This window comes from Tasmannia lanceolata, unplaced genomic scaffold, assembly GCF_043159265.1.
Source record: "Tasmannia lanceolata isolate RefF3 unplaced genomic scaffold, GAP_Taslan_0.1 ptg000018l, whole genome shotgun sequence".
In the NCBI taxonomy this organism is placed as follows: Eukaryota; Viridiplantae; Streptophyta; class Magnoliopsida; order Canellales; family Winteraceae; genus Tasmannia; species Tasmannia lanceolata.
In genome coordinates, this window is record NW_027518695.1 from 15,101,456 (window position 1) to 15,118,527 (window position 17,072).

Here is a 17,072-nt window from a genome sequence, read left to right on the forward strand (position 1 = left end):
AATGAAAAAAAATTTCTCGGAAACGAAGTAAACTTTTTCCATGAGAAATCACGACTGTTGATGTAGGCAACCCCCATGATCTTGGTCCCATCTTGAACGGACATCCCATCCATAAGACAAATGACTACAAAAATATAAAAAATAACTTTTCTTGGCGAAAGCCACAAGGTCTAGGTCAAATCTTCTTGAACAGATCGATTCATGTACCTCAGGGTCCGCTAAGTGTCTTATAGGAAAAAGCCTAAAAGCCCATCTTTTTAGCAATTTACTTGCATATATCCCATATATGTTTTCTCTACAACACAAGATCTCAGCTCAACAGATCCCATTTCCACTGAAGACTTCGGGGTTGAGTTTGAAGACACTTTATATCCCATGATTTGATGAATTTTATCAACAGGAAGAGCTAAATAAAAAGAAGAGAGAACAAAAAGGAAACAAGAGAACACACTCTCAAAGGAGCAGATACCCATCCCTTCCTAAATTTTTTCCAAAAGTAAATTTCTGAAAAAATGGAATGAAATTTATTTTGAGGAACTCTAGAGGATTTACTAAGACAAATGTCAATGACAAGTTCCCGATAAATTGTGTTTAAAACATTTTTTTTTTTTCAAAGAAAGCGCAAAGTTCTGCCAACATAGGTTATAACCATAGTTTCAAAACTCCCCCAAGTTCATGTCAGAGTCCATGTTTCGCTCTCCAGTTATGATAGCATCAACCAAGTACTCCACAGCAACGAGGAGTTGAACACACCACGCCTAGTTTTACTAGGATGTGATTTGTCCGCATTTTGACTCATCCACGTTTTGAAAAACTGTTATAGCATTTTTTTTAACCTTTTTGGTAATCCCTGAGATTCTAGGGAATGCATGGAAATCTTTTAGACTTCATATTTTGTCCATAACAATGCCCTATATGTGATCCTGACTGCCAGATTCTTACTAGTAACCGCACCCTCTCTCTTTCTCTCTCAATAATCAGAACGAAGAAAGAGTCCTCCTATGTTGGTGCTTATATTATTCTCCTTTCCATTACTTTAGTATTTTACTTCTAGGGAAAATCTTGAAAAATTACGGAATGGGGCATTAATTACAAGAAATTACGAATCATAGGTGCCCATTAAAGTAATTATTAAACACGTGTGATTCTCCAAAAACAGGAGAGAAAGAGACCCAAATACCGTTATTACATTACAAGAATGAAGATAGTGTCTTCTTATGTTGATGCTTACGTGATTCTCCTATTCATTATTTTACTACTTAAAAGTACGGAATGAGTGCGTTATTTACAGGAAATTACGGATCACAGGTGCACCTAACAGTAATTATTAAACACGGGTGATTCTTAAAAAGGGGTAAGAAAGAGACTCCTACAACCTTATGACATTATCAGAACGAAGACAGAGTCCTCCTATGTTGATGCTTACATGATTCTCCTTTTCATTATTTTAGTATTTTCTTTAAAGCGAAAATCCAGAAAATTACGGATCACATGTACCCATTAAAGTAATTACCAAACACGGGTGATGCTAAAAAATGTGTGGGAAATAGACCCCAATAACCTTTCTTCATTTTCAAAACGAAGAAAGAGTCCTCCTATGTTGGTGCTTATTATTCTCCTTTTCATTACTTTAGAATTTTACTTCTAGGAGAAATCTTGCAAAATTACGGAATGAGCACATTAATTACAAAAAATTACGAATCACAGGTGCCCATTAAAGTAATTATTAAACATGTGTGATTCCCGAAAATTGGGAGGGAAAGAGACCCAAATACCGTCATTACATTACAAGAATGAAGATAGTGTCCTCCTATGTTGGTGCTTACGTGATTCTCCTTTTCATTATTTTACTACTTTCTTAGTAGAGAAAATCCGGAAAAAAGTACAGAATGAGGGCATTGTTTACCGAAAATTACGGATCACAGGTGCACCTAAAAGTAATTATTAAACACGGGTGATTCTTAAAAATGGGTGAGAAAGAAACCCCTACAACCTTACGACATTATTAGAACGAAGATAGAGTCCTCCTATGTTGGTGCTTACATGATTCTCCTTTTCATTATTTTAGTATTTTCTTTATAGAGAAAATCCAGTAAAAGTATGGAATGAGGGTAATAATTACAGGAAATTATGGATCACAGGTGCCCATTAAAGTAATTACCAAACACGGGTGATTCTTAAAAAACAGGTGGGAAATAGACCCCAATAACCTTTCATCATTTTCAGAACGAAGAAAGAGTCCTCCTATGTTAGTGTTTACATTATTCTCCTTTTCATATTTTAGTATTTTATTTGTAGAGAAAATCCTGAAAAATTACGGATTGAGGGCATTAATTACGAAAAATTATGAATCACAGGTGCCCATTAAAGTAATTATTAAACACGTTTGATTCTTCAAAAATGGGAGGGAAAGAGACCCCAATACCCTTTTGACATTACAGGAATGAAGATAGTGTCCTCCTATGGTGCTTACGTGATTCTCCTTTTCATTATTTTAATTTTTTCTTTGTAGAGAAGATCCGGGAAAAAGTTCGGAATGATGCATTAATTACGGAAAATTACGGATCGAAGGTGCCCCAAAAAGTAATTATCAAACACGGGTGATTCTTAAAAAATGGTGGGAAAGAGACCCATACAACCTTACGACATTATCAGAACGAAGATAGAGTCCTCCTATGTTGGTGCTTATATGACTCTCCTTTTCATTATTTTAGTACTTTTTTCGTAAAAGATATCCTGAAAAAAGTACGAAATTAGGGCATTAATTATGTGAAATTACAGATCACATGTACCCGTAAATGTAATTATTAAACATGGGTGATTCGTTAAAAACGGGTGGGAAAGAGACCCTAATAACCTTACGAGTTACGACATTATCGGTAGTCCTCCAACGTTGGTGCTTACATGATTCTCCTTTTCATTATTTTAGTAATTTCTTTGTGGAGAAAATCTTTAAAAAAGTTCGAAATTAGGGCATTAATTACGAGAAAGTACGGTCCACAGGTACTCGTAAAAGTAATTATTAAACACGAGTGATTCTTAAAAACGGGTGGGAAAGAGACCCTCATAACCTTACGACATTATCAGTAGTCCTCCAACGTTGGTGCTTACATGATTCTCCTTTTCATTATTTTAGTATTTTCTTTGTAGAGAAAAGTACAAAATGACGGCATTAATTATGAGAAATTACGGATCACAGGTACCCGCGAAAGTAATTATTAAACATAGGTGATTCAAATAAAGACGAGTGGGACTGATTTTCCAATACCCTTACGACATTATCAAAACGAAGATAGTGTCCTCCAATGTGGGTGTTTACATGATTGTCCTTTTCATTATTTTAGTATTTTTCCGAGAGAAAATCCTAAAAAATTGCTGAATGAGGGAATTAATTATGAAAAATTACGAATCACGGGTACCCACTAATGTAATTATGAAACACGAGTGATTCTTCAAAAAAGGAGGGAAAGTGACCCCAATACCCATATGACTTTATCATAACGAAGATAGAGTCCTCTATGTTGGTGCTTACATGATTCTCCTTTTCATTATTTTAGAATTTTCTTTGTACAGAAAATCTCAAAAAAGTACGGAATGAGAGCAATAATTACAGGAAACTATGGATCACAAGTGCTAATAAAAGTAATTATTAAACACTGGCGATTCTTCAAAAACGGGTGGGAAAGAGACTCCAATAACCTTTCAACATTATCAGAACGAAGAAAGAGTCCTCCTATGTTGGTGCTTATATTATTTTTCTTTTCATTACTTTAGTATTTTACTTCTAGGGGAAATCTTGAAAAATTACGGAATGAGGGCATTAATTACAAAAAATTACGAATCACAGGTGCCCATTAAAGTAATTATTAAACACGTGTGATTCTCCAAAAACGAGAGATAAAGAGACACCAATACCGTTATTACATTACAAGAATGAAGATAGTGTCCTCTTATGTTGTTGTTTACGTGATTCTCCTTTTCATTATTTTAGTACTTTCTTAGTAGAGAAAATCAGAAGAAAAAAAGTATGAAATGAGGGCATTATTCACGAGAAATTACGGATCACAGGTGCACCTAAAAGTAATTATTAAACACGGGTGATTCTTAAAATGGGTGAGAAAGTGACCTACAACCTTACGACATTAGCAGAACGAAAATAGAGTCCACCTATGTTGGTACTTATATGATTCTCCCTTTCATTATTTTAGTATTTTCTTTGTAGAGAAAATCCAGAAAAGTACGAAATGACGGCATTAATTACAGGAAATTATGGATCACAGGTGCCCATTAAAGTAATTACTAAACACGGGTGATTTTTTAAAAATGGGTGGGAAAGAGACCCCAATAACCTTTCAACATTATCAGAACGAAGAAAGAGTCGTCATCCTATGTTGGTGCTTACATTATTCTCCTTTTCATTATTTTAGTATTTTATTTCTAGAGAAAATTCTGAAAAATTACGAAATGAGGGTATTAATTACAAAAAATTATGAATCACAGGTGCCCATTAAAGTAATTATTAAACATGTTTGATTCTTCAAAAATGGGAGAGAAAGATACCCAATACCCATTTGACATTACAGGAATGAAGATAGTGTCATCCTCTGTTGGTGCTTACGTGACTCTCCTTTTCATTATTTTAGTTTTTTCTTTGTAGAGAAAATCCCGAAAAATGTTCGGAATGAGGCATTAATTACAGGAAATTACGGATCACAGTTGCCTGAAAAAGTAATTATTAAACACAGGTGATTCTTAAAAAATGGTGGGAAAGAGACCGCTACAACCTTACGACATTATCAGAACGAAGATAGAGTCCTCCTATGCTGGTGCTTATATGATTCTCCTTTTCATTATTTTAGTACTTTCTTCGTAGAGAAAATCGTTAAAAAAGTACGGAATTAGGGCATTAATTATGAGAAATTATGGATCACAGGTACCTGTAAAAGTAATGACTAAACACGGGTGATTCTTTAAAAACGGGTAGGAAAGAAACCCTAATAACCTTACGACACTATCAGTAGTCCTCCAACGTTTGTGCTTACATGATTCTCCTTTTCATTATTTTAGTATTTTTCCTACAGAAAATCCTTAAAAATTACGGAATTAGGGCATTAATTACGAAAAATTACGGATCACGGGTACCTATTATAGTAAATATTAAACACAAGTGATTCGTCAAAAACAGGAGGGAAAGTGTCCCCAATACCCTTATGACTTTATCAGAACGAAGATAGAGTCCTCCTATGTTTGTGCTTACGTGATTCTCCTTTTCATTATTTTAGAATTTTCTTTTTAGTGAAAATCACGAAAAAATTACAGAATGAGGGCAATAGTTACTGAAAATTATGGATCACAGGTGCCAATAAAAGTAATTATTAAACACGGGCGATTCTTCAAAAACGGGTGGGAAAGAGACTCCAATAACCTTTCAACGTTATCAAAACGAAGAAAGAGTCCTCCTATATTGGTGCTTATATTATTCTGCTTTTCATTACTTTAGTATTTTACTTCTAGGGAAAATCTTGAAAAATTACAGAATGAGGACATTAATTAAGAAAAATTATGAATCACAGGTGCCCATTAAAGTAATTATTAAACACGTGTGATTTTCCAAAAACGGGAGGGAAAGACACCCCAATACCGTTATTACATGACAATAATGAAGATAGAGTCCTCCTATGTTGGTGCTTATATGATTCTCTTTTTCGTTATTTTAGTACTTTCTTCGTAGAGGAAATCTTCAAAAAAGTACGGAATTAGGGCATTAATTACGAAAAATTACGGATCACAGGTACCCGTAAAAGTAATTATTAAACACGGGTGACTCTTTAAAAACGGGTGGGAAAGAGACCCTCATAACCTTACGACATTATCAGTAGTCCTCCAGCGTTGGTGCTTACATGATTCTCCTTTTCATTATTTTAGTATTTTCTTTGTGGAGAGAAGTACGAAATGACGGCCTTAATTACGGGAAATTACGAATCACAGGTGCCCGCGAAAGTAATTGTTAAACATGGGTGATTCATAAAAGACGGGTGGGATTGAGTCCCCAATACCCTTACGACATTATCAGAACGAAGATAGTGTCCTCCAACGTTAGGGCTTACATGATTCTCCTTTTCATTATTTTAGTATTTTATTTCTAGAGAAAATTCACAAAAATTACGGAATGATGGCATTAATTAAGAAAAATTATGAATCACAGCTGCCCATTAAAGTAATTATTAAACATGTGTGATCCTAAAAAAATGGGAGGGAAAGAGACCCCAACACCGTTATTACATTACAAGAATGAAGATAGTGTGCTCCTATGTTGGTGCTTACGTGATTCTCCTTTTCATTATTTTAGTACTTTCTTAGTAGTGAAAATCTGAAAAAAAAAGAGTACGGAATGAGGGCATTATTTACCGGAAATTATGGATCACAGGTGCACCTAAAAGTAATTATTAAACACGGGTGATTCTTAAAAAGTGGTGAGAAAGAGACCCCTCCAATCTTACGACATTATTAGAACGAAGATAGAGTCCTCCTATGTTGGTGCTTACATGATTCTCCTTTTCATTATTTTAGTATTTTCTTTATAGAGAAAATTCAGTAAAAGTATGGAATAAGGGTAATAATTACAGGAAATTACGGATCACAGGTGCCCATTAAAGTAATTACCAAACACGGGTGATTCTTAAAAAACGGGTGGGAAATAGACCCCAATAACCTTTCATCATCATTTTCAAAACGAAGAAAGAGTCCTCCTATGTTAGTGTTTACATTATTCTCCTTTTCATTATTTTAGTATTTTATTTGTAGAGAAAATCCTGAAAAATTACGGATTGAGGGCATTAATTACGAAAAATTATGAATCACAGGTGCCCATTAAAGTAATTATTAAACACGTTTGATTCTTCAAAAATGGGAGAGAAAGACACCCCAATAATCTTTTGATATTACAGGAAAGAAGATAGTGTCATCCTATGTTGGTGCTTACGTGATTCTCCTTTTCATTATTTTAGTTTTTTCTTTGTAGAGAAGATTCGGAAAAAAGTTCGGAATGAGGCATTAATGACGGGAAATTACGGATCACGGTGATCCAAAAAGTAATTATCAAGCACAAGTGATTCTTAAAAAAGGGTGGGAAAGAGACCAATACAAGCTTACGACATTATCAGAACGAAGATAGAGTCCTCCTATGTTGGTGCTTATATGATTCTCCTTTTCATTACTTTAGTACTTTCTTCGTAGAGAAATCTTGAAAAAGTACGGAATGAGGGCATTAATTATGAGAAATTACGGATCACAGGTACCCGTAAAAGTAATTATTAAACACGGGTGATTATTTAAAAACTGGTTGGAAAGATACCCTCATAACCTTACGATATTATTAGTAGTCCTCCAACGTTGGTGCTTACATGATTCTCATTTTCCTTATTTTAGTATTTTCTTTATGTAGAAAATTACGAAATGATGGCCTTAATTACGGAAAATTACGGATCACAGGTGCCCGCGAAAGTAATTATTAAACATGGGTGATTCATAAAAGACAGGTGGGAATGAGTCCCCAATACCCTTACGACATTATCAGAATGAAGATGGTGTCCTCTAACGTTAGGGCTTACATGATTCTCCTCTTCATTATTTTAGTATTTTATTTCAAGAGAAAATCCTTCAAAATTACGAAATGAGGGCATTAATTACGAAAAATTACGAATCACATGTGCCAATTAAAGTAATTATTAAACACGTGTGATTCTCGAAAAACAGGAGGGAAAGAGACTCCAATACCGTTATTATATTACAAGAATGAAGATAGTGTCCTCCTATGTTGGTGCTTACGTGATTCTCCTTTTCATTATTTTAGTACTTTCTTACTAAAGAAAATTCGAAAAAAAGTACGGAATGAAGGCATTATTTACAGGATATTACGGATCACAGGTGCACCTAAAAATAATTTTTAAACACGGGTGATTCTTTGAAAACGAGTGGGAAAGAGACCCTCATAACCTTACGACATTATCAGTAGTCCTCCAACGTTGGTGCTTACATAATTGTCCTTTTCATTATTTTAGTATTTTCTTTGTGGAGAAAAGTACGAAATGATGGACTTAATAACAAAAAATTACAAATCATAGATGCCCACGAAAGTAATTATTAAACATTGGTGATTCATAAAAGACGGGTGGGAATGAGTCCTCAATACCCTTACGACATTATCAGAACGAAGATAGTGTCCTCCAACGTTAGGGCTTACATGATTCTCCTTTTCATTATTTTAGTATTTTATTTCTAGAGAAAATCCTCAAAAATCCTCAAAAATTACGGAATGAGGGCATTAATTAAGAAAAATTACGAATTATAGGTGCCCATTAAAGTAATTATTAAACACGTGTGATTCTCGAAAAACGGGAGGGAAAGAGACTCCAATACCGTTATTACATTGCAAGAATGAAGATAGTGTCCTCATATGTTGGTGCTTACGTGATTCTTCTTTTCATTATTTTAGTACTTTCTTAGTAGTGAAAATCCAAAAAAAAAAGTACGGAATGAGGCATTATTTATGGAAAATTATGGATCACAGGTGCACCTAAAAGTAATTATTAAACATGGGTGATTCTTAAAAAGGGGTGAGAAAGAGACCCTTATAACCTTACGACATTACCAGAATGAAGATAGAGTCCACCTATGTTGGTGCTTATATGATTCTCCTTTTCATTATTTTAGTTTTTTCTTTATAGAGAAAATCCAAAAAAAGTAGGAATGATGGCATTAATTATAGAAAATTACGGATCACAAGTGCCCATTAAAGAAATTACCAAACACGGGTAAGTCTTAAAAAATTGTTGTGAAATAAACCCCAATAATCTTTCAACATTATCATAACGAAGAAAGAGTCCTCCTATGTTGGTGCTTATATTATTCTCCTTTTCATTATTTTAGTATTTTATTTTTATAGAAAATCCTGAAAAATTTCGGAATGAGGGCATTAATTACGAAAAATTATGAATAACAGGTGCCCATTAAAGTAATTATTAAACACGTTTGATTCTTAAAAAATGGGAGGGAAAGAGACCCCAATACCCTTTTGACATTACAGGAATGAAGATAGTGTCCTCCTATGTTGGTGTTTACGTGATTCTTCTTTTCATTATTTTAGTTTTTTCTTTGTAGAGAAGATCCGGGAAAAAGTTCGGAATATAAGTACGGGTGATTCTTTAAAAACGGGTAGGAAAGAGATGCTAATAACCTTACGACATTATCAGTAGTCCCCCAACGTTGGTGCTTACATGATTCTCCTTTTCATTATTTTAGTATTTTCTTTGTGGAGAATTGTACGAAATGTGGCCTTAATTACGGAAAATTACAGATCACAGGTGCCCGCGAAAGTAATTATTAAACATGGGTGATTCATAAAAAGACGGGTGGGAATGAGTCCCCAATACCCTTACGACATTATCAGAACGAAGATAGTGTCCTCCAACGTAAGGGCTTACATGATTCTCCTTTTCATTATTTTAGTATTTTTCTAGAGAAAATCCTCAAAAATTGCGGAATGAGGGCAATAATTATGAAAGATTATGGATCAAGGGTACCCATTAAAGTAATTATTAAACACGACTGATTCTTCAAAAACAGGAGGGAAAGTGACCCCAATACCGACTTTATCAAAACGAAGATAGAGTCCTCATATGTTGGTTCTTACGTGATTCTCCTTTTCATTATTTTAGAATTTCTTTTGTAGAGAAAATCTCCAAAAAAGTAAGGAATGAAGGCAATAATTACAGGAAATTACGGACCACATGTGCCAATAAAAGTAATTATTAAACACGGGCGATTCTTCAAAAATTGGTGAGAAAGAGACCCTAATAACCTTTCAACATTAGCAGAACGAAGAAAGTCCTTCTATGTTGGTGCTTATATTATTCTCCTTTTCATTATTTTAGTATTTTATTTTTATAGAAAATCCTGAAAATTTTTCGAATGAGGGCAATAATTATGAAAAATTATGAATCACAGATGCCCATTAAAGTAATTATTAAACACGTTTGATTCTTAAAAAATGGGAGGGAAAGAGACCCCAATACCCTTTTGACATTACAGGAATGAAGATAGTATCCTCCTATGTTGGTGCTTACGTGATTCTCCTTTTCATTATTTTAACACTTTCTTAATAGTGAAAATAAATAAAAAAAGTACAGAATGAGGGCATTATTTACGAAAAATTACCGATCACAGGTGCACCTAAAAGTAATTATTAAAAACGAGTGATTTTTATAAAAGGGTGAGAAAGAGACCCCTTCAACCTTACGACATTATTAGAACGAAGATAGAGTCCTCCTATGTTGGTGCTTACATGATTCTCCTTTTCATTATTTTAGAATTTTCTTTAAAAAGAAAATTCCAAAAAAAAGTACGGAATGAGGGCAATAATTATAGAAAATTACGGATCAAAAGTGCCCGTTATAATAATTACCAAACACGGGTGATTCTTAAAAAACGGTTGGAAAATAAACCCCAATAACCTTTCAACATTATCAGAACGAAGAAAGAGTACTCCTATGTTGGTGCTTACATTATTCTCCTTTTCATTATTTTAGTATTTTATTTCTAGAGAAAATCCTGAAAATTTACGGAATGGGGGCATTAATTACGAAAAATTACGAATCACAGGTGCCCAATAAAGTAGTTATTAAACACGTTTGATTCTTCAAAAACGGGAGAGAAATGGACCCCAATACCCTTTTGACATTACAGGAATGAAGGTAGTGTCCTCCTATGTTGGTGCTTACGTGGTTCTCCTTTTGATTATTTTAGTTTTATCTTTGTAGAGAAAATCCAGGAAAAAGTTCGGAATGAGCCATTAATTTCGAGAAATTACGGATCACAAGTGCCCCAAAAAGTAATTATTAAACACGGGTGATTCTTTAAAAAGGATGGAAAAGAGACCCCTACAACCTTACGACATTATCAGAACGAAGATAGAGTCCTCCTATATTGGGGCTTATATGATTCTCCTTTTCATTATTTTAGTAATTTCTCCGTAGAGAAAATCTTTTAAAAAATACGAAATTAAGGCATTAATTACTTGAAATTACGGATCACAGGTACCTGTAAAACTAATTATTAAACACAGGTGATTCTTTAAAAACGGGTGGGAAAGAGACCCTAATAACCTTAAGACATTATCAGTAGTCCTCGAACGTTGGTGCTTACATAATTCTCCTTTTCATTATTTTAGTATTTTCTTTGTGGAGAAAAGTACGAAATGACGGCATTAATTACGAAAAATTACGGATCAAAGGTGCCCGCGAAAGTAATTATTAAACATAGGTGATTCATAAAAGACGGGTGGGGCTGAGTCCCCAAAACCCTTACAACATTATCAGAACGAAGATAGTGTCCTCCAATGTTAGTACTTACATGATTCTCCTTTTCATTATTTTAGTATTTTTCCTAGAAAAAATCCTAAAAAATTGCTGAATGGGGGCATTAATTACGAAAAATTACGAATCACGGGTACCCATTAATGTAATTTTGAAACACGAGTGATTCTTCAAAAAATGAGGGAAAGTGACCCCAATACCCTAATGAATTTATCAAAACGAATATAAAGTCCTCCTATGTTGGTGCTTACGTGATTCTCCTTTTCATTATTTTAGAATTTTCTAAGTAAATCTAGAAAAAAGTACAGAATGAGGGCAATAATTACAGGAAATTATGAATCACAGGTGCCCATTAAAGTAATTACCAAACACGGGTGATGCTTAAAAAACGGGTGGGAAATAGACCCCAATAACCTTTCATCATTTTCAAAACGAAGAAAGAATCCTCTTATGTTGGTGCTTACATTATTCTCCTTTTCATTATTTTAGTATTATATTTCTAAAGAATATCCTGAAAAATTAGGGAATGAGGGCATTAATTACGAGAAAAACGAGAAATTACGAATCACAGGTGCCCATTAAAGTAATTATTAAACACGTGTGATTCTCGAAAAACGGGAGGGAAAGAGACCCCAATACCGTTATTACATTACAAGATGAAGATAGTGTCCTCCTATGTTGGTGCTTACGTGATTCTCCTTTTTCACTATTTTAGTACTTTCTTAGTAGAGAAAATCCGAAAAAGAAGTACGGAATGAGGTGGCATTATTTACAGGAAATTACGGATCACAGGTGCACCTAAAAGTAATTATTACACATGGGTGATCAAGGGTAGATGTTGAACACATGAGGTGCCACATAATAAGACCAAAATGGGACATATATACCTTTAAAACTCCTCCTTAGATAATGACTCATACAATGGATGCGTCTAAGGGATGTCCAAACATAGTCCTTAAGGGATAACAATGAGAATAGGTAAAGAAGAACCCTTGGGCTACAAAATTGCATGATTTCTAAATGAGAATATGAAATAATTTAGCATACACATGCATTGAAAAATTATTTTCAAAAAGATATTTCATTTAAGCACACCTAACAAGATAAATGATCAAGTCTTAGTTTTAGGTACCCAAACCTTTTTGGGTCCATCTATGTTAGTTTCACAAGACTTATCTTTTCTCACCCAAACATGGTGAGACGATCTTCTAAATGTACATGCATAGTTGAAATGTCCACGTACACCACAATAGTGACATGTAGGGATGAAGATGCTTATGCTAGCATGAGTATAAACATGAGAATAGCTAGCATATGAAGCTTTGGACTTGACAAACTTATTTTTGTAAGCAACTTTCTTTTGAGAATTTTGATAACCGAGACCACTCTTTCCAAAAGAAATTTTACTTTCTAAGATCTCATTAAGTTTGTTCTTGCCATAAGAATGTTTGAGAATAAGCTTATCATGATCACATTTTAGGCTCTTATTCTCCAAACACAACTTGTCAATATCATTGCAAAGCTTTTCATTTTCTTCCTTCAAATGATTAAATTTACAAATAAGATTCACATTTTCCACTCAATAAATGGTTTTCCATAATTAATTTATCATTTAAGGAGATTTTCGAATCAAGTTCATTTTTCAAGTTTCCAAAGTCCTTGGTTATCTTTTCAAGAGACTTTTTTAATTTATCATTTTGGCTTTTGGAAACTTCAAGAAGTAAAGCTTCTTTAGCTTGTTCATAAGCTTCAATTAATTCTTCCATGGTAGGTTTTTCTGCATCACTATCATTTTCACTACCATTATCACTATCACTTTCAAGGAAAGAATCTAAAATTTGACTTACATTGAGTTGGGACGGATCGCTTGCCATGTAGCATACAAAGTTGGACTTCTCATCCTCACTTGAGTTGCTTTTGGATGAGTCACTCAAGCCATCCCAATTTGCGCTAAAGCTCTTCTTTTTCTTGTCATCTTTCCTTTTTCTTCTAGTCTTGTCCTTTTTAAGATAAGGGCACTCCGGGCAAAAGTGTCCGCCTTTCCCACATTCATAGCATTGGACGGAATCATCATCTTCTTGTCTTCTTGGGGAGTTGCTTCTTCTAGCATATCTATTCTTCCGGTTCAATCTCCCAAGCTTGTTCGTCTTCTTGGTAAGGAGATCCAATGCTTTAGTCAAATCCTCAAGATTTGACTCTTGGTCACTCTCGTCTTCCTCACTATCAACCTTTGCCTTGAAGGCTACTCCTCTCTTCGTTGTTTCTTCTTTTTTGCCTTGTCTTTTTCCTTCCCTCTTGTTCATCTCCATCTCATGGGTAATGAGGTTTCCTATGAGGTCATCAAGTCTAAGGGTATCCAAATCTTTAGATTGCTCGATCGTCGTAATGATTAGAACCCAATTGTGTGGGAAGCATCGAAGAAGCCTTTGGACCAACTCGTAATTTGTATAAGTCTTTCCTGATGTACTCAACTCATTAACAATGTCAGTGAAACGAGTAAACATATCGGAAATAGACTCCTTTTCATACATTTCGAAAGATTCAAAGTCACTAATTAACATATTAACTTTTGATTTCTTAACTTGAGTTGTCCCTTCATGGGTTGTCTCAAGTGTAGTCCAAATTTCTCTTGCCGTCTTACAATTTGAGACTCTATTGAATTCCTCGGGAGATAGTGCACAAAACAATAGTGTCACTCCCTTGGCATCCAATGAATCCCTCTTCTTCTCCGCGGCACTCCAATTCTTCCTCTCTGCGGTAAGTTCAACATATCCTTCTTCAATTAGTTCCCACATATCAAAATCTATGGATTTAAGATAAAAAGACATTCTAATTTTCTAATATCCATAGTTTAGTTCATTAAAGTATGGGGGTCTATTTGAAGATTGACCTTCGACGTACCCGGAGGAACTTAACAACAAAGCGATGGTTGCCATGAATCTTCCTCTTGTAGATTTTTGGATAAAAAAATCTATATAAGAGCCTTTGCTTTGATATCAAATGCAATCCCAATAGGCAAACCAAGAGGGGGGAATGAATTGGGTTTAGTTAAAAATCTCTACAATTTGCAATTTGTTTAAGCCCTAGAAATTTAAAGTGCGACTAGCCCTTGTTGATTAATGAATGAACAAGTAAAAGATATTACCACAATCTTGCACAAAGGAGAAAAGAGGAGACAATGTACACGAGATTTATAGTGGTTTGGTTTATCACAAGACCTACTCCACTCTTCACGTCCACGCGCGAGTTCCACTATCTCGATCCTCCTTCAAATGGCCAGATCAATAAGCCAATTACAATGATCAAGCTTCTCCTTTCGTGGGCCGAAGCGTAGAACCCTTTACAACCAAGCTTTTATTTTCTCAAGGGCCAAAGCTTAAAACCCCTCTCACAAGCTTCTCCTTTCTCAAAGGCCAAAGCGTGAAACCCTCTCCTCAGACAAGCTTCCTCTTCTATAGGGTTGAAGCGTAGAAACCCTCTTTACAAAAATTGGAAGAAAGAAAGAAATGAAAGCTCTCAAGCCTCTTAAATGAAAATACAAACAATCAAAGCTCACAAACACTCCAAGGAATAGATACAAATGTAAAGCTTATGGAGATCCTCTTGATATAATGTAAAAATACAAGTTCAAAGAGGTTTAACCTTTCATATAAAAGTTTAGGTTCAAGAAGATGGGATTTGATCTTTCCAAAAGGTTGTTTAGAGAGGTTTGGATAGTGTATATATAGCCCACAAAGAAATATGACCGTTTAGAGGTAAAACTGTAAATTACAGGGTTGAAAAAGTCAACCTGCGAAAGCCCCAACGGATCTATTTTCAAGCCGTAGCGATCGACCGAGGCACGGTGGTCGCCCGCCCTTATCGGGCTCTTCTTTTGAAATTCAAAATTCATACCGGCGCGATCGCCCGACGAAGGCAATTTGTTTGAATAAAAATTCAGCTCAAAAACACTATCGCGGTCGACCAGACCCATAGAAGTCTACCACCCAAACCAGACTGGATTGTTTCTGTCTGAAACAGAAACGTATCCGCGCTCGCCCAACTTACCCTGGTCGACCGGCCCGATAAATTTTGAGATGCCCTGGAATTCCAGTTAGCATCCCGTGGTCGCCCGAAATAGCCCGGTCGACCGGCCTCGAGTAAAATTCCATTTTTAACTTTAAAAATCATGGGCTTTTGGGCTATGGTCTTTGGGCTTAAATCGAGGGTTTTCAAACACATTTTTAGGTGTGTTGATGGTTTTTAAAGATGTAAAATGTTAAGTATGAAAACCATTTTGAAAACCTTTTGAGAGTGCATTTTAAACATAAAATCAAGAGAACTCCAAATACATTCTAATAGTGTATATCATTGAGTCTTCTTGGAATGTCTTGGCTCCTTTGCACTTCCTCGGACTTTTTCATCTTGAGAGTGAACATCTTGAACTTTGTTTGACTCTTGTGACTCCTCCAATCTTCAATGTATGTTGGAAGGTGCATGAGGTGTCACCAATGACTTGTTCAACTCTAAGCTTCTTCTTGACACTTATTGGGAACTTGTAGGATCTTCATGTTGAGCTCCTTCACTTGATCATCTCCAAATGGTGATGACTTCAATATAGGTGCAAGCTTTTTGTTCCTTGCTTTCTTGATCCACAAGCTATGTGTTGAGTTGAGTTGTGTAATGGCGATATAACATATCAAATTCTTGTGTAGAGCACAACATCTCAAAGCAACACATTAGTCTGACAATGCTAATCAATTTGTATTTGCTAGCATCAAAACAAGAAGATAGGATGATTGATTGAACCCTTGGGGTTACAGATAAACTATCACTTGCATGAGCCATGGATGTCTCTCTCAAACTTGTTATTTATAGACTATTCATATTTTATCTGAGTTCTATAGATTTGTGCTTAATTGATATATGTGTATAAAGTCTATAGTTATTTCCCCTGAATGGTATTAACACATGGTAAAGATGGTAAAACTTAAAGTTAAAAGCTACTCAATTTGTGCTTTTAACCTTTTTACTAGCTAAGAGGGAGATTGTACCTTAATCTTAATTAAAACATCTAATTACTCTGGCTTCTAGCCAAGATCTTAACCATGATAAGCCATATGTGCCTTGTATGTTATACTTATATATTATATGCATATATTTAGGGGGAGCATGGCTTGCTAGGTTGTCATCTCTTTTGATATCATATGACTATCTATAACAATCATGCATGTGAAGCCCAATGGTGGTCTATAAATCATTCACCCTTAAATCCCTTGGTGCTTTTGTGTTAGGACAGCCATTTGGATTCATATCATATAAGAGTCTCTAACAAAGGAGGAGCTTTACATTTATATCTGTCATTTCCATCTTATCATATGTAGTTAGATATGGGTATCACACTACATGTGATGAGTTCACCCATATGGAGCTTTATTGCTTCATATGTGTGGTAGTTGGGTTTTTCTCTTATGCTTACATTTTTTTAGATCATCTCTTTTGTGACAAAATCCCTTCGCCTGTGCCTTAATGACATATTATCTTAGGCTTTATACTTATCTTGGATGGACTCATATGATATCATCATTTCTAATGATAAGTATCTTGTTCTAGAGTTTGAAAAACCTCTAGAACTATCCTTTATAGGGCAATGCTTGAGATGATCATCTCATTGCCTATGAAGTAGTCTCTTATCATGTGTTCTTAAAGCTAAGAACATCT

General features: G+C 34.9%; 1 protein-coding gene across 1 annotated transcript; it reads right to left on the reverse strand.

The window, feature by feature from the left end:
* Nucleotides 1-12,925: 12,925 nt before the first annotated feature.
* LOC143850089 (uncharacterized) lies at nt 12,926-14,200 on the reverse strand. Its single transcript, XM_077359400.1, has one exon. The coding sequence runs from the start codon at nt 14,198-14,200 to the stop codon at nt 12,926-12,928; it is 1,275 nt and encodes a 424-aa protein (XP_077215515.1).
* Between the last annotated feature and the right edge of the window lie 2,872 nt (nt 14,201-17,072).